Source organism: Pseudorasbora parva, chromosome 8 (genome assembly GCF_024679245.1).
Source record: "Pseudorasbora parva isolate DD20220531a chromosome 8, ASM2467924v1, whole genome shotgun sequence".
Lineage (NCBI taxonomy): Eukaryota > Metazoa > Chordata > Actinopteri > Cypriniformes > Gobionidae > Pseudorasbora > Pseudorasbora parva.
Window position 1 is genome coordinate 33,567,099 of NC_090179.1, and position 27,673 is coordinate 33,594,771.

Consider the following 27,673-nt stretch of genomic DNA (forward strand, 5'->3'; position numbering starts at 1 on the left):
TGAACAAATAAACATTCATCGAAAACCTGTATCATTTGATACTTACATTTTAAAGAGATAGTTCACACAAAACGAAAATATTGCCATTGGCCATGTTGTTCTAAAACTGTATTAGTTTCTTTCTTCTGTTGAACACAATAGATTATATTGTAAAGAATGTTGATAATCAAACAGTTTACTTTTTTTCTATGGAACCGTCAAATTTTGATTACCAAATTCTTTACTATATTATCTAGTAGTACATGTGTTCAACAGACATAATAGTTTTGGAACAACTAATAGGCTAAACAATGGTAAATGTTCTTTTTTTTATCAACATGATTTTCCCAAAATAAAATAAAACTGATGTAGGCTATATAATAGACTTTAACTGCTTCAGTCCAATAAGTATAGGCAATCATCTTGAATGATTACCAACCATATGTTTTCTACGTTTCATCTTACATATATCAAAAAGCCAGTCAGACGACAGAAGGCATGTAGGCTAGCCTTGGCAGCTAGACAGGTTTACTTACCATTTTTTATCGTGTTGATAATTTAGAGGCCTCTAATATGAATATATGATATAAGGCTTTTAGCAGTAGCCTATAACTTGCATGAGCAGAAACGATACTGCAGACAGATATTTTTGGATTAATGTGACCAAATGCAAATCAGGCACGCATCACACATGGGTGTTGGCCGTGTTGCACGGAAGGATGTAAAGAGACCCTCGGCCAATGATATCTCATGGGTGTGGTTTATACTCTCGGTTGAAGGGCTTGTATTTTATTGTAAATTAGCGGCTTCTTTATGTGTATTTTTCACTTTATCGAATGTGTCAGTTGTGAGGTCGCGGGCTGAATTGCTTTTCGGAATCCCCAGGTAAGAAAGAAGCACGTGTATTTAAACAAGTGTTTTTTTTGTTTAGTTTTTTGCCTATTAATCCTCTTGTAAGCATAATTTTTATACTTTTCAATATGTATTATTCTTATTGTTGAGACATTTAAGCCTTCTTCCTGCATGTTCTCGTGTCTGCAATGCACATGGTGTGTCTGCTCTCCATAGGGCTGATGCAACACACTTTGCAAGATGACGAGATAACGCGTTTACTTTCTGAAATATGATTATTGCGTGAAACCGTTCGCTTCGTGTTAAGCACATTTGTTGTGATTGATCAACTGTTTGGTTGCAGAGTTAAAAATCGTTGGGGTTGACATATTGGGGTGACTTGAATGAAAAACGCGTGCATTTTGTGTTGAGTGCTAGAATTCATTGTACTTTAGCTTTGGATGCGAGCGGAATTGAGTAACTAAACTCACACAAAACCCAATGAACGCAAGGCCACAGAGGTGATTTGTGACATTAAATGCTTTATTTCGCCAAAAGACCGTCACATTTCCATTTTTTCAAGGCTTTAAACTTGTCCGTCCTGTTCTGTCTATCACATATTTGTAGTTATGTTTCCGCCCCGGCTTGTAGCATTTCGTTGATTTTTTTTTTTTTTTTTTTTTTTTTTTTTTTTTTTTTTAGAATGTAGAGCACCCGATTTGCAAAACTCGTGTGACACTCTCTCCACATTTAAAATTGTGAATTCATTTGAGTCGAAGACTACATTTGTTGTTGTTTTTTTCTAAAGGTTCGTTAAAACGAATTGAACATCTACCACAGAGGAGCCACGCGCCACCAGACAATCCGCATAGTTTTGTTTCTGTTGTGGCGAGTGAGTGGCGCTTTATGATGACGTTTAAGCGGGAAATTTGTTTAGCTTTCACTTGTCTTTGGTCTTTCTGCAAGAAAAAGAGATATAGGCCAGTCACTTGAATCGTTCTGACGCGAAGAAAACTACTGCTGTTTGTGGTAAAAGTTGTTTACGTTTTGTTTCAAACGTAAATTTTAAATGAATAGTTCACTTATAATAGCAATTTAATAGCAATTTAATGTATGTAATATCGTGTCCATGTTTAGACGGACAGTAAGTTATATGAATTTCATACACAATAATCGTTTCCCCATGCAAAATACAAAACTATTTACTGACCACTACACGTGCAGTGTGGCATTAGCAGTGCTTTTAATAACATTATACAATGTAATGCTGAACATGTTTTAATACGTTAAAACAATGTTTCAATCTTTAAACCTATTCAAGTTTGAATGTAGAACTGCTTGTAGTGTGCATTATACGTTTAATTATTTATTGCTTAGTTATTAATGTTGTCCCTCTGACTAAGTGATATGATATTTACAATGCGTCCTCGTATCTATATCAGAAATAAGGCCATCTGGGGGGTATTCCAGCAAGCTTTATTGTTGTTTTTGTATAAAGCATAAAGAAACAGAACATTGAACAAAATTCTAGGTCTAATTGTAGTTGGGAAATTTTGGGCTTCTCTCAATGTCCCTGATCCTTATGTGTGTGTATATATATATATATATATATATATATATATATATATATATATATATATATCATTCTTCTTTCAGAGTAATACAATCTGAGTTATATTAAACATGTCCTCCTGGCTCTTACAAGCATTTTAATGGCAGTGACTGTTGGGTCATTTTCGAAGTCTATACAAGTATATCTGTTGAAGTCCATAAAAATGCGCCCACACCTCTCGCGGTTCAAAAGGCTTATGTTACATATGACAAGCGTAACTGGTGTGCAATGTTGTCAAACGTAGCATAAGTATTTTAAATTTCGAGGCGATTTGGCAGAAGCTAGATAATTTACTTTATAAAGTTTTAAATATGGATATTTTTCTTACGCAAATGCAATGCTTCACTTCAGAAGGAGGGTGAGGATGACGAGGGTGAGTAAATCATGGGATAATTTTTATTTTTATTTTTGGGTAACTATCACTTTAACCTAGCTTTCTGGAATACCCCCCAGAAAGAGAAAGTTCTTTATTCTCTGAAACATTAATGCTATCATCCTTTGTGAATAGCTTATGGAATAATTTTACTTTTATAAAAACATTTAAATTGTATTTAACTAAGGAATCATAGTATTGCGTGTTAGTTAACCATTACAGAGAAAATATAGTCATAATCTTGTTAAAATTAATGAATGCGTCTTTACATAAATTATATTGAATAACTTTCGCACACTATTATATGCAGTATAACGTGACACTGAAACAACAATTTATATAGGCCTACATTTTTACAAAATAAGATAAGTTGTTCAAAGATGTCACTCAATGTGAATTTGTTTGTGTGATGAACGAACAAAGCAGTTTAAAATGATTTTACACACTATTTGGACCGATTAATGGAAAAGAATGGAACCTCTCTTTCCTTGAAACGCAGTCATGAACCACTGTGCAAATATAAATGGTCAAGGTGACCATACCCTAGTATATCCCAGAAAATACATGTAGTGTTTAAATATTGTATTTGATTAAGGTACAAGGCACAAGTATTGAATTCAACAGAGTTGTAAAATTATCAAGAGGTAAAAATTCAGCAGAAATCCACACAATGCCATTTAAATGCATGTTTTGAAAAGGGTTTTTTTAAAGCTGGAAAATTCCTAACTATTTCAATGGATTCAGTGATTTAGAAGGTTATTATATGCAAGAGGTTATTTATTTGACCATATGTTTGGACTGATTCTTTTGTTTGGATTCATTCAAATAAATATAATCTTACCACACTACTTGATTTTACCTGAGAATAATAGATCTAACAACCAATAGACAGAATAGTTTATGAAATTGAGCTATAATGATTATCCATTCATTAAACAAATTTCTGCAAACATAAATAAGAGCTTTAACTTGTGAATGCTTGGAAGAAATAACGGTATAAGAAGGGTAATACGCGTCTAGGTGAGCAACAGTGCATTAAACCTCCATATATTGTGCATTAGTAGTCTGAAGTGCGCGGAAGTGAAGTATTCACTGAATTGAATTGAATTGAATTGATTTTAAAATGGAATTATATAGATAAATGTGTAAATACCTAGCCTTAATATTTAACACTGATAAGGTTTCTTGAGCAACAAATAATTTAATTTCTGAAGGGTCATGTGGCTAGGGGAATGATGCTGATGACATCACAGGAATAAACTACTTTTAAAATACATTAAAATAGAAAACATTTATTTTAAACTTTAATATTTCACTATATTTCTGTTTTACTGTATTTGTTGAGTCAAAAAATACCTCATAGTGAGTGTTAGTGACTTCTTTCAAAAACATCTTACCAACCCAAACATTTGAATAGTTGTTCAAGTATATCAGAAATTTCAACTGTCATCTTCCGTTTCACACTTTGTACATTTGTCTTTTGCAGCCATCATGTTGTAGTTTTACTAGATACTCCGAGTACCTGCGTAAGATTGCTTGGTATGATTCTGATCTAATCAGATCAGATCATATTAACACAAAGTCAAAGTCACCTGACCTAAGCATCATGACCTCACTGTGTGTGTGTGTGTGTGTGTGTGTGTGTGTGTGTGTGTGTGTGTGTGTGTGTGTGTGTGTGTGTGTGTGTGTGTGTGTGTGTGTGTGTGTGTGTGTGTGTGTGTGTGTGTGTGTGTGTACACAATGTGACCAGCTTATGTGTTCAGATGCTTACCATTTCTGCCGGTGCTCTGTGATTGGTGAAAAATAGGGCAAGGCCCTCTCCCAGCCCACTTACTGGATTTACACCGCTTGACAGAAGCATGAGTTTCCGTGCCTGTGTAGCCGTTTAAAGTAGATATGTACGTGCTCGTTTTTCTTTAAGGTGATGAATGGCAGATGTTCCAGTATACCTTGTGCAATCATATTGCCACACAGCAGCGTTAGGCTGTGTGATAAGCAGGCTTTGTTCCATTACTCTCTCCAAATAAACAGCCCCCAGGAAATGAATGTCAAATGACATCCACTAAGAATGTATTCAAAAGAGCCTTAATCATTGACTTAAAATGATTTAGAAATAAGACTATACACCGACAGCTTAAGTCATGTTCACAATGAAGTTGAAATTAGTAGCCAGTCCTTTTTTTATAATTACTCAACTGTAAATTTTCAGGACATTCTTGCAAAATTTGCGCTTTGTGAACGGAACCGAACTGGACAACTAGTCGGTCATGTCAAGAGTGCGAGACATGCCTGCTCTGAGCTGCATAAATGCGTGACAGCGCGTTGCGGGTTAATGTGTGTACTTGTTCTGCACACACATAAAAGTGTGCACACAAAATGCCTTATCACATATAGTGTGCAAAAACTGAATTGAGTTCTCTTTTGCGTCGTCTTGAGCACAACCGAACAAAAACACAGGAAATTGTCTAAATATTCTCATAAACGCAGTCGGTTGTGAACGCAAACCGAATGAAAACGTGTATAATAGTATATTCCTTGTGCAAGTGTTCTTTAGCTCGCTGAATTTTTTTTTTTTTTTAATTGTTCTTGGCATTCAGCCACAACAGATTGTAAATATGTTTGACTTTTTATGCACCTCATTGGAATCAAATATGGGAATCAATAAGGATCGAAATCGTTAAGCAGTATTGGAATCGCTAAAATTCAAACAATACCAAACCTTTTAAAATAATATGAAGTGGGATGATACAATGCATGTGGTGATTAATCGTTTGTGGTATATACACTGGCTCGGAATAGACTCCATTAATTAAAGTGAGCATTTTTAATTAATTGCTATGGAAGTTGTGAAGCTCAACTTCTATTGGAATGAACTGAAAATGCCTACTCGGCTCCATGCCAGTGGACACGATGGGGACGGGGTTTGGGTTCCATGGTGAGCAAGTGATATAATCGCTGTGCACCTGAACACCGTGTAACTATCGCAGCAAGCCTAATGCATACGTTTTGTAGCTTGACAGGCATGGCCATTATTAGCTGTCGTTGTATGGGAGAAGAAAAAGAAAAATAGCATAGAAGAAAATAAATTATATGGGAATGAAGCAACTTTTGTATTATCTAGCCCTAAGTGTCAGAGGTGTTTTATGTGACAGTAGGCAGTGACAGGCAGAGTCAAGAGAGTTGATGGACTAAATGCAGAAGCGCCTGTGACCACCACAGCTGCTGGTCTTCACGTGACCTCAGTGTGCTATTTGTGGCCCGAGCTTTGAATGAGTTAGTTTCTACAAAGGCATGCGACTCGTGCTACTGGGGGACACACGTTTTGAACGCCTCCTCCCCTTGTATTTATTATGAGTTGAGAGAGGAAAAAGGCTCCATCAAAGATTTTACTTAACACATCATTGTTTTTGATACCTGGAGGAATTGCTCAACTGAAAGCCAAAGCTCACAGAAAATAATCACAGGACTTTGTATTCTGGGGATTGATTTCCTTGCTCTGATATTTTGAGTTGGTAAGAAAAGGATTTGAAACTTCAGAGTGCTCTGATTAGCGACCACTATGGATTTGATGTCTTGCTGTTTGTCTTATTTGAGTTTCCCATGAAACCCTTTATTGGTTTTGCTCACTAAATTATGCAGTGGTGCTAATTTATTTTCGATGCTTTAGGGTTTCACATTGGCCTTGGAGACTCAAATTGAATATGGTTATATCAGACTAAATTATCTGTTGTGATGTCTTTTCTGTATTCATTAATCAAACATGATTATTTTGAATTGGTGTTTTTTATTTTATTTTATTTTTTTAGCCATGATTACCAATGGATGAATCTAATGCAACCAGTCAAGAACATGTCAGTGTCATATATACCTTATTTTTTGCGATTAAACATTTGACCTAAACATATTTTTTTAAAGAATTTCTCCAATATCAGAAATGTAGTTAGGAGCTGATGAAATGGTGTCCTGTAACTTGAGCTGGGGAAACTGGAAAAGGGAATAAGCTCACATGTGTTTATTGTTGTACAGCATATTTATTTATTACATGCGTCTTGCTTGAATATGATCACTGACGTTAGCGATACACTTGTGTATATAAAAAGATCCTACTGTAAAGTTCAAGCGATACCTCGGCTTAGCTCCAGTCTGCTTTTGGCTTACAGCTATTACTGTAACGATGAGTAAGAGAAATCACGCTGGTTGTGGTGGTACCACCAGGCTCACATATCATCACTCTTGTGACTTTTCCAGGAGGGCTTATGTCAGGATCATGCTGCTTGCATCATTTTAATAAGATGCTTATTGCACTTCATTTGAATATTTTATAACTATTGATGTCATAAAACTAAGGTAAATAGGGGAAAAGAGTATCGCTGAGAAACCGATACATTCATTAATTAAGGTCTAACAAAAGAATCTGAATTGTCACACTAGATATGATGCAACAATTTATTAAATTGTTTTTTTATTTTTTAAATTTGGAATTTCTATATTTAATGCAAGTGTTTTAACAAATTATTTTAATTGAATGCAACAGTTAATCTTAAATTTTGATTTGTTAGTTAAAGGTAGAATGATTTGGTGAACTAAATCTAACTGTTGATTAAGTTGCAGCAATCTTCAGTAAAAGAGTATATGTTTAGGTATTTTGACCGAATATTGTGTTGGTTCCCCTTTCGCTGCCAAAACAGCCCTGATTTATCGAGGCATGGACTCTACTAGACCCCTGAAGATGCGCTGAGGTATCTGGCACCAAGATGTTAGCTGCAGATTCTTTACATCCTGAAAGTTGCAAGGTTGGGGCCTCCATGGATCTGACTTGTTTGTTCAGAACATCCTACAGATGCTTGATTGGATTGAGATCTGGGGAATTTGGAGGCCAAGTCAACACCTCAAACTTGTTGTGCTCCTCAAACCATTCCTGAACCATTTTTGCTTTGTCGTAGGGTGTATTATCCTGCTGAAAGAGGCCATAGCCACCAGGGAATATCGTTTCCATGTGGCTATGCAGCCCCATATGCAGAACAAACTCCGATGCATGGGGCCATCCTTAAAAATATTCTTGTTTGCCGTAACCCGTCCGACCCTGTCAATTTAGGGCCGACTCAAATTTTTCTTTTTTTCTTTCTTTTAGCCCGACCGACCAATTTCTTTTTTTACTTTTTAAACAACTAATACAAAAGTACTAAAGTAATATGAATTATATTTTAGTAAGTTTTATAAATATATAAATTGCCTAGGCCTGCATACATACGAAGGCTAAGTTCTTTCTTTTATAGAAATCCCGTGACGTCATCTATGTTTACACTATGGTTAACGGATGTCACACTATGGCCTGTGCGTTCGTTTCGGCTCATACTCTCATTCACTGTAACATTAGAAGCCCTGTCGGAGATTTCGCCGCATTTTGTGACAGGAGGACTTATAGCATGACAGCATGATTACACACACCAGGCACTGCAGAGGGGAGGGCTTTGGGGGTTTGAGCCCCTGCCCTTTTTGAAAATTAATCAAAAGTACCCCTCTCAACATTCACCATTACTATATTCTGGCCAATAAAACAGAATTTGAATTGTAATTAATATAACAACGTGTACAAAACAGTAACAAATGGCGGAAAGGCCGTTTATCTTGTAATTGTCAGTCTGAAATGTCGTCATAATGCGTCGCTATGGGTAGCGTGTGTTTTGCTGAAGATATTCAGCTATTGATATTCGCCTGAAGACGCGAATGAGAACTCTCTGCAGTGTGAGAAGATCTGTCTCTGTGCGCTCGTCCAAAAGCACGCGCACGTCTCACAGCGCGCAAATATTGAGTTCTCTTTATATCTCTTTATATCTCTCAAGCCTTGCGCTTGAACGGACAAACTCAAGTGAACTGTATTCAGTCGAGAAAGACGAGCATATCCCTGTATTAGGTCTTAAAGGGGCAGTAGCCTTTACTGCTGTCTGTTTAATGTCAAACAAAAGATAAGGACATCACTCACTGCTCTTGATTGAATAGCTGTAAGTTTAATAAGGATTATTTTTTTTATTTAAACAGTTAAATGTGCAGTTATTTTACATTTGTAAAATATGACCTATGTATGGGGTGCCACAAAATTAGAAAATTTTCAAAGGGTGCCCTGACTGAAAAAAGGTTGGGAAACTGATTTAGTGAACGGCTCTGGCTCGACGGCAGGAAAAACAATCCAAACAATCACGATTTTTAAACCTGTTTCATCATTAACGTTAATCAAAGCTATTATTCTAAATGTAGGCTGTCAAGAAGGAGGAAAGAGGGGCAGTGTCTCTTCAAAAAAAACTGAGAGACAATACATATTACAAAAATAAAATAACGTCTGAAAAAATGGTCTGCCATTGTCTGTGATGTTTGTTTACTTTAATATTTACAAGTAAAGAGTAGGTTATAGCTACTTATAGGGGTGTAAGAAAATATCGATAAGGATGGCCTGGTGTATTCTGACACCTTTCTATCAGAATCATCATTCATTTCTTGAGCAATCTGAGCTACAGTAGCTTGTCTGTTTGATCAGACCACATGAGTCAGCCTTCACTCCCCATGTTTATCAATGAGCCTTAGCTGCCCATGACCCTGTCGTTGGTTCACCATTGTTCCTTCCTTGACCTACTTTTGATACTGACCTCTGCAGACCAGGAACACCCCATGAGAGCTGCAGTTTTGGAGATGTTCTGACTTAGTCGTCTAGCATCAGTTTGGCCCATGTCAAAATCACTCAAATTCTTACACTTCCCGCTTCTAACATATCAACAAAATGTTCACTTGCTGCCTAATATCCCACCCACTAACAAATGGCATAATGAAGAGATAATCCGTGTTATTCCCTTCACCTGCCTCATAATGTTATGCCTGATTAGTGTATCAGAATAATAATCGCTCTCACACTCTTGTTCTTCCAGGTCATTGGCACTACAGTGAAGAGCTTGTGTCTGTGTGCGTGTGTGTGCTTGTGTCTGTCTGTGAGTGCTTTGAGAAATCAACATGGTCCTTGCCCACCTAAAATTGTTCGGAAAGCAGCTTCTGCGGGTGAAGGTGGTCGACTGCAGCACAGAAGAGTCTCGGCTTTCCCGATGCCTCAACACCTTTGACCTGGTGGCACTTGGAGTGGGCAGTACGTTAGGCGCTGGCGTCTATGTGCTGGCCGGGGCCGTGGCACGGGAAAACGCCGGTCCGGCTATCGTCCTGTCCTTTCTGATTGCAGCATTGGCCTCAGTCATGGCTGGACTGTGCTACGCTGAGTTCGGAGCTCGTGTACCCAGGACGGGCTCGGCGTATCTGTACAGCTATGTGACGGTGGGCGAGCTGTGGGCCTTCATCACCGGCTGGAACCTCATCCTTTCTTATATCATAGGTGAGAATGCTTCAAATAGTCTAGGGTCTATTACTGCTACTAGAAATAATTTTCAATATTAGCAGTTTTAACTATATGGCTGCACAGTATTGGAAAAAAAACTCACATTGAAATATTTTGTTTTTAAAAACAGTATATTTATATATAAAAATAAACAGGATTTTCATTTCTTGAATATCTACAGCTCTTGAGATTGACATTTGGAATGAATTTTTAAAAAAAATGTTAAATTTCACTTAAATATTGTCATTTAGAGCATTTATTTTCAGAAAATTAAATCTGAATAATGCAAAGAAAACTTTATATTAATTTTTAAACAACAAAATACTGATGTTTTAACAGGTAGAGGTCAGAAATCAATATTTGGTGGAATAACCCTAATTTCCAATCACAACTTTCATGCATCTTTTTTGTTGTTGTTGTTGTTGTTGTTGTTGTAAAAACACTATTGTATTGTAAAATTTAAAACATTTGTAATAAAATAATTTTTTTTTTTGTATAATTATAATACTAGTACATTGTAATTTGATTTTCAAACAGTAACTCAAGCTTTTATTTTGATGCATTTCCAACAAAAAAAATGTGCACTGGCAGTTTCAGAGTGAAGCTCAACTCTGTTTATTTACAGTGCATCCGGAAAGTATTCACAGCATTTCACTTTTTCCACATTTTATGTTACAGCCTCATTCCAAAATTGATTCAATTCATTATTAATTCAAATTCGAAATTCTACAAAAAAAAAATACCCCACAATGACAATCTGAAAGAAGTTTGTTTGGGAGCAAATTTATTAAAACCAAAAACCAAAAATTCACATGTACATAAGTATTCAACGCCTTTGCCATGGCACTCAGAATAGAGCACAGGTGCATCCTGTTTCCACTAAACATACTTGAGATGTTTCTACAACTTTCCACCTGTGGCACATTCAGTTTCTTTGGACATGATTGGGAAAGGTACATCTTTATAAGGTCCCACAGTTAACAGTGCATGTCAGAACACAAACCAAGCCATGAAGTCCAAGGAAATGTCTGTAGATGGGAATGTATCGAGGCACAGATCTGGGGAAGGGTACAGAACAATTTCTGCAGCAATTGAAGTTCCCAATGAGCACAGTGGCCTTCATAATCTGTAAATGGAAAAGGGTTGGAACCAACAGGACTCTTCCTAACTGAGTGATCGTGGTAGAAGGGAGTTGACCAAGAACCCAATGGTCACTCTGACCGAGCTCCACATTTCTCTGTGGAGAGAGGAGAACCTTCCAGAAGAACAACCATCTCTGCAGCATTCTGGACCTCAGACTGGGGCGACGGTTCATCTTCCACAGCCAACATAGCTATGGGACAACTCTTTGAGTGGCCCAGCCAGATCCTAGACTTGAATCTGATTGAACCTCTCTGGAAAGACCTGAAAATGGTTGTTCACAGACACTCCTCATCCAACCTGATGGACCTTGAGAGGTCCTGCAAAGAAGAGTGGGAGAAACTGCCAACAAATAGGTGTGCCAAACGCGTCATTATTGAAAAAGACTTAAGGGCTGTAATTGGTGCCAAAGGTTCTGAACCAGGCTGTGAATACTTATTTACATGTGACTCTTCATTTTTTAATTTTAATAAATGTGCAAAGATTTAAAAGAAACTTCTTTCACGTTGTCATTATGGGACATTGTTTGTAGAATTTTGAGGAAAATAATGAATTGAATCCATTTTGGAATAAGACATAACAAAATGTGGAAAAAGTGAAGCACTGTGAATACTTTCCGGATGCACTGTAGACTCTTACCGTAATGGTTATATAACCCATATCACCTGAACATAATTTTAATGTTCCCTCTCTCAGGAACATCCAGTGTTGCTCGAGCTTGGAGTGCCACCTTTGATGAGCTCATTGGGAATCATATAGAGAACTTCTGCAAGCTACACATGAATATGCACATCCCAGGAGTGCTAGCAGAGTATCCGGACATGTTTGCAGTGGTCATCATCCTCACACTAACAGGCAAGCCACTAAGAGTCAGATTTAAAAAATATGCCTAAATTTATGTCAGTTTATGTTCAAACTAATAAATATGTCTTTGTGAACTTTCTGCAGGTTTGTTGGCATTTGGGGTAAAGGAGTCCGCTATGGTCAATAAGGTGTTCACATGCATCAACGTTCTGGTCCTGATGTTTGTGGTGGTGTCGGGTCTCATCAAAGGAACCCTCAAAAACTGGAACCTGGATCCAATAGAGATCCTCAACCATACATCCTCTTTAAAGTAATGAACATATTTTATTTTTATGGGTTTAAGAACAAAAAACACAAAGTACTTCACTTAACACCGTTATCTTTCTCTCCGCAACGTCTGTCAGTGGCACGTTTTCTCACCCGATAATATCATCATCCAATAGTATTATCGTTTCTCTCAACATGAAAATGAGAAACAATACAAACACGACAAGCATATACAGACGTGTGTGTGTGTGTAATTATTATTTTTTACACATACTGTTTAATGTTTTAAATCCTTAAGATATAACGTAAGCGATTTGTGTACATTGCCTAATCATAAGCTTGTTCAAAAATGGTGACATGTTGATAAAAAAAAGTCTCTTTCATTTTCTCGATTTAAATAAACGAATATTCTAATATATTTTAATAAACAGTTTCTTTCAGATTTTTTCTTTCGTCTGACCTAAAACACTGTAGTCAACATTTTCAAACTAGATGACCACGAACACAAACACCGAGGTCGTGGCGTTTTCTCTGTATTTACAATCCAAGTTTTATCGAAAGCTTTATTGAATTGTTTTACAGACATTTAAATTATAAAAATAACAGCACTACAGTATTTAAAATCTACTAAGATCTTAATGATAATCTTAGTTGTGTAATGTTCAGATGCCAAATGTAATGCTTCTAAAAATGGTCTTTATTATCTTTGTTTGAGGGAGATGCTATAGCTTAGTTGTAGCTTAGTTGTTTTGTATTTTCAGTACATCAGAGCCGCTGCTGCCTGGAGAGAGTCTGGGTGTTGGTGGTTTCATGCCGTTCGGCTTCTCTGGAGTTCTTTCTGGTGCTGCGACCTGTTTCTATGCTTTTGTTGGGTTTGATTGTATCGCTACAACAGGTGAGTTTTTAATTTTTTATGACAAACTATTTAGAGTCTGCTCTGAGACGTATTCCAGAAAAATCACGTTTTAAGATAAATACGTTATTTATTTTTTGTATGAATTTTGCAGCCTGTCGAAATAAAGCCTTTTTCTGATTCTCTGCATTTCAGGCGAGGAGGTAAAGAACCCTCAGAGGGCGATACCCATTGGCATTGTAGCATCACTTCTCATCTGTTTCGTTGCTTACTTCGGCGTATCAGCTGCCCTCACGTTGATGATGCCGTACTACATGCTGGATAAGAACAGCCCTCTGCCTGTGGCCTTTAAATATGTGGGATGGGAAGGGGCGACGTACGCAGTAGCTGTTGGTTCACTTTGTGCTTTATCCACCAGGTAAACAAATCTTATCTTACACAAGGCAGTGCATGTGCTTGTGTGCGCGCACTGTATTTGCATGGCATTATTTGTTTTAAAATGGCAGTTTGTAATTTCTGTGCCACCAAACAGGATTATGAAAATAATGTCTGTAAATCATTGGAAAACTCCATTGGCACAAATGTCTACAAATACGCATGCACAAAATCTTACTGATATTTATTTAAATAATTTAAAGGGGTCATAGTATTTTTGAATTGAGGAGCAAGTTGGTTTTGGCTCTCATGACATGACCCCTTTAAAAGCGTCAGACTTAAATATAGTTCACACTTGTCATGTTTGGTTCGATTAAAACGAACCCTGGTTTGGTTTGCTCGTTTAGTGCGGTTCATTTGAACATATGTGAACGCTGTCATCCGAACCCTGTTGCGCACCAAACAAGCAGACCGAGACCGCTAAAAAAGATGGGTCTCGATCCGCTTCCAAACAAACTCTGGTGCGGTTCAATTGATATATGAACGCAACATGGACCAAAGACATGTAAACGAACCAAAAATAGGACGTAATGTCACAAGATGCGACGCATAGTCAGTTGATTTGATGACGCGGAAAGATCGGTGTATCCAAAATTAATAACATTAACGTTAGAGGGCAAACGTAGAGCAACGAGGAAGTGCCTCATCAATATTTGGTCTGACGAGCATGTTTCAAAAAGGCTAGAAAAACACACAACAAGCATTTCTGGTTGTTCTCATCAAAGGACCTGTGTTGCCCATTATTATCTGGTACAGACGGCTTTTGCATAAGAGACGGCCGTCTCTTTTCTGCATACAACGGAGGAAATCCTGCTGCTGTTTTGAATATTTTGAATATTTTATGAGCTCTTCATGAGTTCTCAGCGGGTAAAAATAATGCCACATGCACACACATAAAATGATGGCATTTTATCCAGCACTCAGCATTGTTTTGAATGTTCGGTAAGCGAGCTCCTACGTCATATAAGCCGGCCAATCAGGTTGTGACCGTCTCCCTGTGCCTTTGGTTCGGTAACTTTAGGTTCGCTGTTAAAAATGCCAATGTCAACGCTAAGTGGACCAGGACTATATGTTTTGTTTTTGTTTTTTGGTCCGGACCAAACGAACCAAACTAAGCGAACTACAAGCGTGAACGCACCCTTAATTTATTTAATACTACGTTAAAGGGATAATTCAACCAACAATGAAAATGCTGTGCAATGAAAAAAAAGACTTTCATTTTATATGAAAAACTTACATATTTAATTTAAGCTTTTAAATGCACAAGCTAACTGCATTGCATAGTTTGATTCTCTTTCTCTCCTTAAAACTAGTCTGTTGGGCTCCATGTTCCCAATGCCTCGTGTAATATGGGCCATGGCTGAAGATGGGCTGCTCTTCAAGTTCTTGGCCAACATCAGTAAAAAATCCAAAACACCCATAATTGCCACATTAACTTCAGGCATTGTAGCAGGTAAGGACATTCATTCAGACTCGCTCCCTTACAGATTCTCATCCACTAAAATCCAGCAACACCAGAGAACTAATAACCTCTGTGCTAAAAATAGGCTTTAATCAGGCCTTCATATTCAGATAATAGCAGAATTGCCAAAAATATAAACTTTATCAATTTAACTTGAAGTTTCCATTTGAGGAGCTGAATTATAAGGAGTATGTTGAGCTTTGCCCTGGTATATGTAAAGTTTTGGTGCTGAGGCGTCTTATGATGGTTTCAGATTTAGATAATATATCCACTGATCCTCCCTCCCCTGCTTATGTAGTCTGCTGGGGTCCATGTTCCCACTGCCACGCATTCTCTTTGCCATGGCAAATGACAGTCTGATCTTTACTTTTCTGTCTCGCGTCAGTGAGTAAGACGCCAATCATCGCCACCATGGTGGCTGGGCTTCTGTCCAGTAAGAGTAGAGGTGAAAGGGATTAACCCAGTTGAAAGAAGGATTTGTCTTTTTTTTTTTTCTTTAATACATTTTACATGATCAAACCCTTGTGAAAAGAGCTCTTAAATCTTATTTTTCATGCAGTATATACAGAAATTATACCTCACATGAACCTCAGTGTGCATTTTTTTTAAATATTATTTTGGAATCTTATTTTATTTCATTGTATTGAGATTTAGTGCTGAAATATATCTTAAATGTACATTTTATATTTACGTTTTAGGAATTCAAATATATAATCAATTCCCATAAAGGGATAACTACATAATTACCACAGAAATTCAAATTCCAATATTAACACAGTAGGATTATTGTGCATACACTTGTTACAATTAATACAACTGCTATATCATTCTCTTGCAATAATCACTCCTCTTCTCTCCACAGCGGTGATGGCTTTCCTGTTTGATCTGAAAGATCTGGTTGATCTCATGTCCATTGGCACTCTTCTGGCTTACACACTAGTTGCAGCCTGTGTCTTAGTCTTGAGGTACATCTTGATTTTTCCGCAATCCAAACGCCACATTATGCATTTGCATGACTTATGGGAGTTAAACTGAAATCAGTCAGCGAAAGGTTTGCTCTGTTAATGCAATAATAACCATGTTCAAAAACTGGGTAAAATTAGATGACATTATTCTACTTGCCCTTCATCCATCGAACATTAAAAGGAAATTTAAGTGTAAACATATTAATGAATTACTACAACAGACCATGAATAACCCCTGATTATTTCCACAGCAATATTATGGATGTGAAATATCACTGCAATAATACATACAGTATCTATATTATATAACACTTTAATTGCCGTAATCAAAACTGGTCATTAACTGTAACACTGAGTGATATTTCAGTGATATTTTTATTTTTTGACAGACAGTAAATATTGTATTTATTTGTTCAATTTAACAATTAAATATTAAAGCACCTGTGTGAAAACCAACATGAAAATAGATACAATGCACTAAGAGAGATTCTTTGTGCATTTGGGAGATTCTGGAAATTAAATTGGGAGAGCAGACCACAAATGCACAGTATATGTTGTCCTTTTTTTAGATGGTTACAGTGAGCGACTAAAAGGAAGCACGTTTTTCTAGACTGTTTAGCACAAAATTGTGTCAGGCATGTCTGCAGTCTATCATTACACACACTTTATTTTTATGGGTGTGATATTTAATTGTTTTGCTTTTCTTTTTTTTTATCACACTAATGTCACACTAGTTAATGTTAGAGTGTTCGTATCATTATTTTAGTATCATTGATGTACTTTTCTATTTTGTTTCATTTTAAATTGTTTTAATTTTTTTGTTAGTGTTATCTAGATATTATATGTAATATATATATAATTTTATTACATTTTTAGCTAATAAAGTATTTTATTTCAGTTACTGTTTGTTATTTCAATTAATGCAATATTTATGGTATTTTACAATAATAACCCTGATTAGTAGAGAGTCATATTTTTCTCGCTTGTTCTTGCTCAGGTACCAACCAGAGCAGCCCAGTGTGACTGTCCAGTATCAGAGAGCCAGTTGTCAGGAGGAAATCGAGGCCGAATCCATCAACGAGAGCAGTGCTGGTATCATGCCTGGATCTCAAGATCTCTGCACCCTTAGCAACCTTCTGTTCCCCAAAAACGAGGAGCCCTCTCGTCTCTCTGGCTACACTGTTAACATCTGCACAAGTGTATTAGGTCAGGCGCACGCAGATGCATACTTAACAATTGGGGTGTAACTGTACATGTAACCCTTGTTAAAAGTACAGGGCTTCTGGTATGGTGCACGTGTGTACTGAATAGTATGAATGCAATCTTTAACAGTTAACTGTAGGCTTGTTTTTATGCCTGTAACATACTTAAATCCGAGTTCCCACACAAACATTTGAAGTATTGATGCTCTTAAATTTGACGTGACAGATCACTGTATATGCACGTCAGTTCATCACCTCTTCCTAGTCAAAAAATAAACATGAATAACATGAACAGCTGATGCTATGTTGAGGATACATTATAACTTACTGAAACATGTATATGTTGTGTAATAAGTTTTTCAACAGTGGAAAGACATCAATAAAACAGCGTGTAAATAGTTTCGTAGCGTTACATTTACCTCAGACGTCATTCAGAGTTATGGTTAGTTCTCTGGAGAAATGAACTTTTTCACTGAATATGCACTAAAATATTAGCCTATATATTCATTATATTCTACTTAACCTGTTAGTGATGTCTTGAGTATTTAACGAACCGTGACTTCAAAACCAGTTTTGTGTACGGTTACACCCCTGCTTAACGTATTTACTTCAGTAGTCTTGATTACTGATTGTAATATTCATGAAGCAAATTCATTGTTCATGTAATTGAGACCCTTTCCCTTCACCTTGCTGCAGGTGTCCTGGTGTGTGTGTTCTGTGTCGTGGCAGTTCAGGGTGGATTTCAAGTCTGGGCTCTTGTGGTTCTAGCTATTTTGGCTGTAGCTTCCTTTATCATCACTGTGTTAATATGGCGGCAGCCTGAGAGCAAGACTAAACTGTCTTTTAAGGTAAATACACAGCTGCATGTACACACAGAGCATTTTATACTCACTTCCTATAGAGGTTTGTAAAGACAGGTGGGTGTATGTGTTTACCCAGGTTCCTCTGCTGCCGTTCCTCCCTGTCCTCAGCATGTTCATTAACGTGTACCTAATGATGCAGCTGGACAAAGGCACCTGGATGCGTTTCGCCATTTGGATGGCCATTGGTAAGTCTGTTAGTGGTCTACTGACCAGTGCCGATCTCTTAGAGAGAGTGGCCAATATATTTGATACCGTACTATTTAATGTAACGACTTTTGTGATTTTATAAAGCGCACTACACTATGTTGTGAATTTGATTTTAGTTGGAAATGCTTAGATGCTTTGCCAAAGCAATGATGCAAAGTCTAGGTAATTCATGAAAAACACTGGTATCTCTTCTGCCTTAGAGTTAGTTCACCCAAAAATAAAATAAATTAATCACTCCTCTTCATGTCGTTCCAAACCCATAAGTCTTTATTTCATTGAAACAAATTTCTAAATTCAATCTATTTGGAAAAACTTAATCTTTTGAAAAACACCTTTATGTGTTACTGTAGGTCTAAAGCACCTTTAAGCAGCATTACAATGTGTGTGACATTCAGTTTAGAGTAAAAGTGAAGGACATCATATAAAGCAATCAAGTCTTCTCAGAAAATTTGGACTTAACGTCTCAGTTCATATTGATTCCTTTTAATTTAATTAGTTAGGTTGAATTTAAAAGGTCTTCATTTGTGTTTCAAAGATGAACGAAGGTCTTACAGGTTTGGAACGACATGAGGGTGAGTAAACGATGACAGAATTTTCATTTCTGGGTAAACTTCAAATATTGTATCGCAACAAGGCATGTGTCGATCGCTTGGGTTCCCAGTGTTGCACTGAGTAGCTCCGCCCACTGTACAACCTGATTGGTCCAATATCCAGCTCCTCATAACTGTATATAAAACTCTAAATAAGTCCTGATGGATTGTCACAAATTTTTTCATGTTCATTTTGTAAAACACAGGCTTAAATATTAAACATGACTATATGCAAGACGATAAATGTACAAAATACGCATTAATCATAGACAGAAAACAAGTACAAGGTGTTCTGTAGTCCTTACATTTCTTTGTTTCTTTCTAGGTTTTGTTATTTATTTTGGCTATGGGATCTGGCACAGCACAGAGGCAGCCTTGGCCTGTAACGACACAGAAGACAACGCCGACATCTTCATACAGACAGCGACAAACAAACCAGAAACACCTGAGAAAGAGGCTTTCTTGAGCAATGGGATCAGTGCCCTTGCAGCGGAGAGCAGTGACCCTTGAGAATGCACTTCAAATGCCCTTTTAGGGATGCCATTGTGTGCTTGATATACCAATGCATGTGACTTACGACAACCACAACATCCGAGCACAAAGCTGTTATTGACTTTCTCTTTTGAAAAACACCTTTGTGTTACTGTAGGTCTAAAGCACCTTTAAGCAGCATTACAACGTGTGTGACAAATTCAGTTTATGGTAAAAAGTGAAGGACATCATCAATGGTTACGTAGGGATGTACACTGCACTATTAGAACAATCGGTTATTCCTTCATCTGATTGGTTTATTTATTTTTGTAGCATGTTGCTATCATGCTTTTTAAAAGGGTATTGAGAAACGCATACATATCGCATTGTTACCCATAATCCCCTTTGTGGTGTGTGTTTTCTAAGTTGAGTTTTTGGGAGGCACCAATAAAAAATGTACTTGGTTACATGGTGTTTTAAAACAAGGTAGCAGAAAAAACTGACAATTACACAAATGAACAAGAAATTTTAATATTAATTTTACTCTTTTTATATAACGTTTCACTTAAACATCACAATCAACTCAAATCGGTTTCTTGATTCGTTTTTTTATGCTGCCAAACAAGCCAGTTGTTTCTTTCCCACTGGACAAGTATGGAACTGTCCAGTCCCTTTTCCCACCCTATTTGATTTACAGTGCTGATGTCTACTTGCATTGAAAATGACTTTTAGCGGCTGATGCCAGTGGTGCTACTCTTGAGACCGTTTCCAAGCCCTTGGGTGGGAAATAAAGGCCAAGTCTTGGATCTGGGAGCTCTATTCAGAGGGATTGTAATGCCAGTTTGTTTGGCCTGTTTCCTTTTCATTCAGCTGTTGTGTGCAAGTTTATTCTTTGTTAGCAGTTGGGCAAAATATTTGTGTGTACAGTATTTTTGGGACTTTTGTGTATTGTACTTTGTTCATACTTAAGTTGGTTGATTTGTACAAAACCAAAAATAAGCCAAAGAATTCATGTTAATGATTTTTTTTAATGAATGGTGGTTCTGATCACATTGACATTTTGCATTAAAAACCACAACAACTGCTACAGATTTGCAGAAGCATTGCATTTTATGCAGTGTATTGTAAGTAATAGGAGAAGTGTGTATATATATATTTGTTTGCTCGTAAGGGAACTATGTTTTTGTAAATATTTGCTGTTCTTGCAATAAATTATTTTCTTGTTTGCAAGTTTCTCATATTTAAATTTTATGATATTCTAATATGGAGTTGGCCTACCCTTTGCAGCTATAACGGCTTTAACTTTTTTGAGAAGGCTTTCCACAAGGTTTAGGATAGTGTCTTTAAGAAGCACATTTGTGAGGTCAGGCTCTGATGTTGGACGAGAAGGCCTGGGTTGTAATCTCTTAAATTCATCCCAAAAGTGTTCTATTGGGTTGGATGTGCAGCCCAGTCAAGTTTATCCACACCAAATGCTTGCTTTGTTAATTGGTGCACAGTCATGTTGGAATAGGAAGCGGCCATCCCAAAACTGTTCCCACAAAGTTGGGAGCATGAATTGTCCAAAATGTCTTGGTATGCTGAAGCATTAAGAGCCCAATCTCGGTCCTGGAGGGCCACTGTCCTGCAGAGTTCAGCTCCAACCCTCCAGGACCGAGATTGGGAACCCCATTTTTAAAATGTCTTGGTATGCTGAAGCATTAAAGCTACACTGTGTGATATTTTCCCCCATCTAGCGGTGAAAAGGTATATGACCATCCAGTGAATAATAGTTTCTGTTCCTCTCAATTCTGATTTTGTTTTAACTCTTACGGTGGTAGATGTAGTCCAAGATTAACATGCCAATCCCCCTCTTCACATTCGACACGGTGCCATCGAGTGTTAAAACGCGAAAGGCGAAGCTTGAATTTATGGGTATGTCCTTCTTTGGCTAATGTACTTTCAATGTACTAACATGGCGACCAGCATTCGAATCCCTCACACATATGTATTTTCAATGGCATATTAAAAATTTATGAGAATACTTCATTACTTGAAAGAAGTAAATATACATTAATAAGCACATAAAGTTACACAGTGTAGCTTTAAGAGCTTCTTTCACTGGAACTAAAGGAACAAGCCCAAAACCCTGTAAAACAACCCTCCACACCATACCCCCCCCCCCCCCCCCCCTCCACCAAACTTTACACTTGGCACAATGCAGTCAGGCAATTACCATTCTCCTGGCAACCTCCAAACTAAGACTAATCCATCGGATTACCAGACAGGCAAGTGTGATTTGTCACTCCGGAGAACATGCCTCCACTGCTCTAGAGTCCAGTGGCGGTGTGCTTTAGACCACTGCATCCAACGCTTTGCATCGCACTTGGTGATTTAAGGCTTAGATGCGCTGCTCTGCCATGGAAACTCATTCATTGAAGCTGTCTACACACATGCAAAGTTTGGAGGTCTGGAGTGCAGATTTAATTCCACTATACAGGTATTTACACCTTAAATTTATATACTCTGACCAACTACTGAAGGCATAATGTTTTTGTAAAATGCCAAAAAGAAACGGGGACTAATCACAGAACCTAAGATTTCCACTTTCCATTATATATTCATATATGCGCTGATTTTAAATCTTGATGAGGATAAATCAATAGATGTTTTATGTCATTACCATTTAGTTTGAAGGCATTGATTGCTCTACCATACTAAAACAGGCTAAATAAGCAATATAGGGAAGAGCCGCCCAGTTTCCCCAATCTAAATCCCACTTGATTTGGATAAGACAGAGCACAGAAAAGTCCAAATCTAAATTTGCAATGACTGGGTCACACAGCAGAGGGCAGAGTGATACAGAGAACGATAGTTGCTGTTGAATGAAACAGCATATTTGTGTTTAAGGTAGTAAAATATAGTCTATCGTGCAGCAGAGGGCAGAGTGATACAGAGAATGAGTATTGCTTATAAATGAAAAGGCAGCACGTTTGTGTCATGAAAAAGCCTTATAAGCAAACAAACTGATCAAGTGTTCAATGTTTGGCTGATTAGCCTGACAAAAAAAAAAAAGTCTTTCTCAATTGATGGCTATTTTAAAGCGGAATTTGGCATGACACCAGCTCAGGTATCAAAAAGTCATCCCGTAGTGTGTCAAATTAATTGTTTTTAAATTATACACTATATTGCCAAAAGGGGATGCCTGCCTTTACATGCACATGAACTTTAATGACATCCCTTTCTAAATCCGTAGGGTTTAATATGGAGTTGGCCCACCCTTTGCAGATATGACAGCTTTAACTCTTTGCAATCTCCGCTTTTATACATCCCAAAACAACTCTGTACAGGCCAGTCAGGTTCCTCCACATCAAACTCGCTCAACCATATCTTAAAGGTCCCGTTCTTCGCGATTACATCTTTCAAACTTTGGTTAGTGTGAAATGTTGCTGTTGGAGCATAAATAATACCTGTAAAATTATAAAGCTCAAAGTTCAATGCCAAGCAAGATATTTTATTTAACAGAAGTTCCCTTTCAAAGCCTACAGCGAACGGCCGGTTTGGACTACACCCCTGCACTTCCTTGCATGAATGATGTCAATAGAACAGTTTGTTGACTAACCCTCCGCCCACAAGAACACGCAAAATAGGGGGCGTGGTCTTGTTGCTCTCCCACGTGGAGAAGAGCACGCATTCACAATTGCATCTTCCCATGGTAAGAGGCGGGACCTTTCCAGGCAAAGTGCGCTAAGCTGCTGTCCAATCACAACACGGGAAGCGCTGGCCCAATCAGAACTCATTACGTGTTTCTGAAGGAGGGACTTCATAGAACAAGGAAATCATCGTTTTTAGGACAGAGGAAACAGCGCTAAAAACAGTAAATTGTGTGAAAAATACTGTTTTTTTACACACGAAACATGAACTCGTTATATTGCACACTGTAAACATAATCAAAGCTTCGAAAACACGCGAAGAATGGGACCTGTAATGGGCCTTGCTTTGTTCACTGGTGCACAGTCATGTTTGAACAGGAAAGGGACGACCCTAAAACTGTTCCCACAAAGATGGGAGCATGAATTTGTCCAGAATGTCTTGGTATGCATGTAACATTAAGAGTTCCTTTCACTGGAACTAAGGAGCACGCCCAATCCCTGAAAAACAATCCCACACCATAATACCCCCTCCACCAAACTTTACACTTAGCATAATGCAATCAGGCAAGTACTGTTCTCCTGGCAACCACCAAACCCAGACTCATCCATCAGATTTCTAGCCAGAGAAGTGTGATTTGTCACTCCAGAGAATACGTCTCCACTACTCTAGAGTCCAGTGGTGGCATGCTTTACCACTGCATCCAATGTTTTGCATTGCACTTGGTAATTTAACACTTGGGTACAGCTACTCGGCCATGGAAACCCATTCCATGAAGATGTCCTACACACTTTTCTTGAGCTAATCTGAAAGCCACACGAAATTTGGAGGTCTGTAGCTATTGACTCTGCAGGAAGTTGGCAACTTCTGTGTACTGTGCACCTCAGCATGTGTTGACCCCGCTCTGTGATTCATGGCTGAGTTGCTGTTGTTCACAATTGCTTCCATTTTGTTATAACACCACTAACAGTTGACTGTGGAATATTGAGAAGTAAGGAAATTTCACAAATGGACTTATTGCACAGGTGGCAACCTATCACGGCACCACACTTGAATTCACTGAGCTCCTGAGAGCGACCCATTCCTTCACAAATGTTTGTAGAAGCAGTCTGCATGCCTCTGGTGCTTGATTTTATACACATGTGGTCATGGAAGTGATTGGAACACATAAATTCAATGATTTTGAGGGGTGTCCGTGTCCCAGTATAGTCAATAGTGTATAGTCAATGTAATAGCTCAATTAATATTTGGTTTGGTTAAACTAAAAGGGTATAATTAAGGAAAGCTGTGTGTGGGTGTGCTTTTGTTACTGAAAGGTTTGTAGGTTCAAAGCCCTCAAGCAATCACTACTGTATCATTGAGCAATGCACCGCTCCCAAGGCTCCATTATTAGCGTTGGCTCTCCTCTCTGTTCTTGAGACTTCAGACGTCTTTTTTAAAGAATGCTGTTAATGCGTTTGGTTTTACTAGACTGCATTGCTGATTTTATTGAAGAAAATCCACAGTGTTTCTGAAACGCCCCAAAGCAGATTCCATTACTGATCAGTGCAAAATGCCAACAACACCTTAAAAAGAATCAATTTCATAGGTATTTGTTGCCAAGAAGGCTATTCGGAAATTGGATCAATAACAATACAATGCCCGTCTTTAATCTAAATTAAATAACTCTAGGCAATATTTTATGAAAAATAAGTATACTTAAAGTAAATTTTAGGAATGCTTAAGTAGTGTTCAAAAATATTTAGGCCTATACTTTAGTAAGTACTAATATCAATGTACTAGAAGTACTTTGTAAGTGTACTATTTCAATACTGCTTTTTGGGACTAAATTGGAGCACTTATTAGTATATAAAAGGAAATGCTCAGTGGAATCGAGCCTTTAGGCCGTTTACATGACACCATTTTCAACTAAAAACAGTGGGGGAAAAGCTCTTTAATTTTCACAACAATGTCGTTCTGCGGGACTGAAAACGGCAACTTTTGAAAATGGGTTTCAAAGTGATACCGTTATTATCCCCGACCTGTGTAACAAATTTAATTTGTGAAAACAGTGACATCACGCACATGTGAATGACATGTTCAGTAATAGGTGTGTAGTCTTTCTTTACAAAGTGACATTGCCATGGCCTGGCAAGAGAATGCAAAGTTATTAATCATTTTGGCGGATCTGTGTGAACAACATTGTCATCTGTATGCCAAAAAAAAGGAAATCCTTAACTTACGGTACAATGATAGACCGTACAAAATATTAGTACAACACAGTTAAAGGCTCCACGGGGTAAAAAGGTCCTTTGATATTATTTTCCTCTAAACCACTACATGGCACAAAATTTTGCCTCAGCACAGGTTGGGTGTCACCATATTTATAATTAAACGATATTAATCATATAATTTGATAAAATATAATTTATTGTTACTACTACTGTAATTTTGTAATAAGTAAGTTTAATATGTAATAAGTCGTCATGAATTTTGTTAGCTCATATTACAGGTCTTAGGGTGAACAATTGATCGTGCCAGTTAATAAATAAACAGAAATAAATAGTTTGTTGCGGTAATCTTTAATCAAAATCTGAAAAGTTACTTCCGGTCTGGATACGGTGTTTCTCAGAGGAGGCAGTATGACGGCTTGGGTTTTAAAATGCATAACCACTCTCCTCCAACCGTTAGTCTGCTATGAGCCATCGGCCCACTGTTCAATATTTTGTTAAACATGGAAATATGTCACGGCACTGAAGAAAACTCACTTGCTACTTCAGGTTCACTGGGACTTTAAATTATTATGGGATCTCATTTAATGCTTTTAGAATCTTTGTAAAATTATTTTGTTTCTTTATTTTTCAAATAAATTTCTATATTAACATTTTAATGACAGGGTATTTACTGAACAAATATGAATTATTTTGTTTATCAAAATAAACATAAAATAGTTCAGAAAGTGATTGGTTTAAACTTAGACATTATTAAAAATATATTTTAGCTAAAGTATTGTACAAATAATGTGTGCCTTTTGCCTTATGCTGGTGAGCCTTTACCCCCCTCGCCAGCCCAAATTTATATTTTTTTTTTTTTTTTGTGGTTATTCTCCGACAAAATATGTGGCTCCATAAATGTTTAATACACACACATATATGTTGATTCTTGAGGTGTGCCTTTAGCCCCGTTGTACTCTACTCTTTTTTTTTGCAGTTATGTTTTGTCAGTTCTTATCTATGGATAATGGTGTTTTGCTTTTTTGCTACATTTTCTCATGAAAAACTTTTGAGTGTTGTGGATTCATACAAGACTGCTTCAGAATAAAACATAACGAAAAAAAAAAAAAACTTACTTCTTTGCGAACCACTCTGACCTATCCCTGTTTCACTTCACATGTTTCCCTTTTAACGTAAAGGGTTAGGGTCAACACCAAAAAATGTATTTATTCACTTTTATGTCATTCCAAACTGTATGACCGTTTTCCTGTGCAACATAAAAGAAGCTATTTTGAGAAATGTCTTATTTTTTTGTCCATTCAGTGGAAGTCAGTGATCACTAAAACTGTGTGTTGTATTCTGAAGAAGAAACAGAAAACAGAATAGTCATTTTGTGGTAAACTATCCTCTCACTTTTGACTGAAAAAGAAAGGCACTCACAGCTTGTTGTATTTGGATTAAGGCTCTTTCAAATTCCAGGAAATCTGGCTAAAACCATTAAATCCATTTAAATATTTTTGTAAGATGAATTATGTACATTTATTTAAAAGTCCTAATCCAGAAGTTTGGCTCTCAACAGTTGCAAATTAAACTCAGTTTGCAAAGTTTATCTAAAGACCAATAATTTTTTGGATTAAACATGTAGTGTAGTGTAGTGTAGTTTAGTTTAGTTTATAACAACAGAGGTTGTAACCAAAGTGCTGTGCAAGAAAAAGAAAATCAAAAGAAAATTACATATTTGATCTAAACCATTGAGTTCACATGAGAAAACATTTACACAATCAGTTAAATAATAAAGAATACAACTGAGTTTTTTAAAGATGATTTAAAATAGCGACAGAGGAAGATATAATATTAAGAGGGAGACTGTTCCAGAGTTGAGGAGCCGCCACAGAAAAAGCCCAGATCACCTTTAGTCTTATAACGAGAGCGCGGAATCGAAATAAAACTTTGATTAGAGGATCTTTAGGCATTGTGCATGACAAGAAAATCACTAATATACTGAGGTGCCAGCCCATGCAGAGCTTTAAAAACAAAAACCTACATTTTAAAATCAATCTGGGGGCTAACCGTCAGCTAGTGGAGAGAGGCTATTGCATAGGAGTAGGCCTAATGTGCTGATGCGTTTTAGTGCTAGTCAGTAGTCTGGCGGCTGCATTCTAAACCATTTGCAGATGATTGACAGTTCAATTTGGCAGACTCGGGTACAGCAAATTACAGTAGTCCAACTTTGAGCTAATAAAAGCATGAATGGCAGTTTCACGGTCTCTCTTCATATCTCATCATCTCAATTTTAGCAAAAGATCTTAGCTGAAAGAAACTGCTTTTTTACCACAGTGCCAAAACTCAGGCTGGAATCGAAGAGGACACCAAGATTCTTGACACAGTCATGAACATTAGAAGAGAGAGAGCCAAGCTGATTGAA

At 37.3% G+C, this 27,673-nt stretch overlaps 1 protein-coding gene across 4 annotated transcripts; it reads left to right on the forward strand.

Moving 5' to 3' along the window:
- Nucleotides 1–722: 722 nt before the first annotated feature.
- Nucleotides 723–20,649, forward strand: slc7a1b (solute carrier family 7 member 1b). 4 transcript variants are annotated; one of them, XM_067450981.1, is made up of 12 exons: nt 723–864; nt 9,713–10,164; nt 12,004–12,162; nt 12,256–12,421; nt 13,140–13,273; nt 13,427–13,649; nt 14,980–15,119; nt 15,991–16,093; nt 17,091–17,299; nt 17,992–18,143; nt 18,235–18,343; nt 19,281–20,649. In XM_067450981.1, exons 2-12 carry the CDS (start codon nt 9,795–9,797, stop codon nt 19,463–19,465), a joined length of 1,950 nt encoding a protein of 649 aa, XP_067307082.1. In that variant the 5' UTR covers nt 723–864; nt 9,713–9,794; the 3' UTR covers nt 19,466–20,649. The 4 variants fall into 4 exon arrangements, with proteins under 4 accessions (XP_067307082.1, XP_067307085.1, XP_067307083.1 ...); XM_067450984.1 differs by lacking the exon at nt 723–864 and adding an exon at nt 1,312–1,331; XM_067450982.1 differs by lacking the exon at nt 723–864 and adding an exon at nt 1,742–1,839.
- The last annotated feature ends 7,024 nt before the right edge of the window (nt 20,650–27,673 follow it).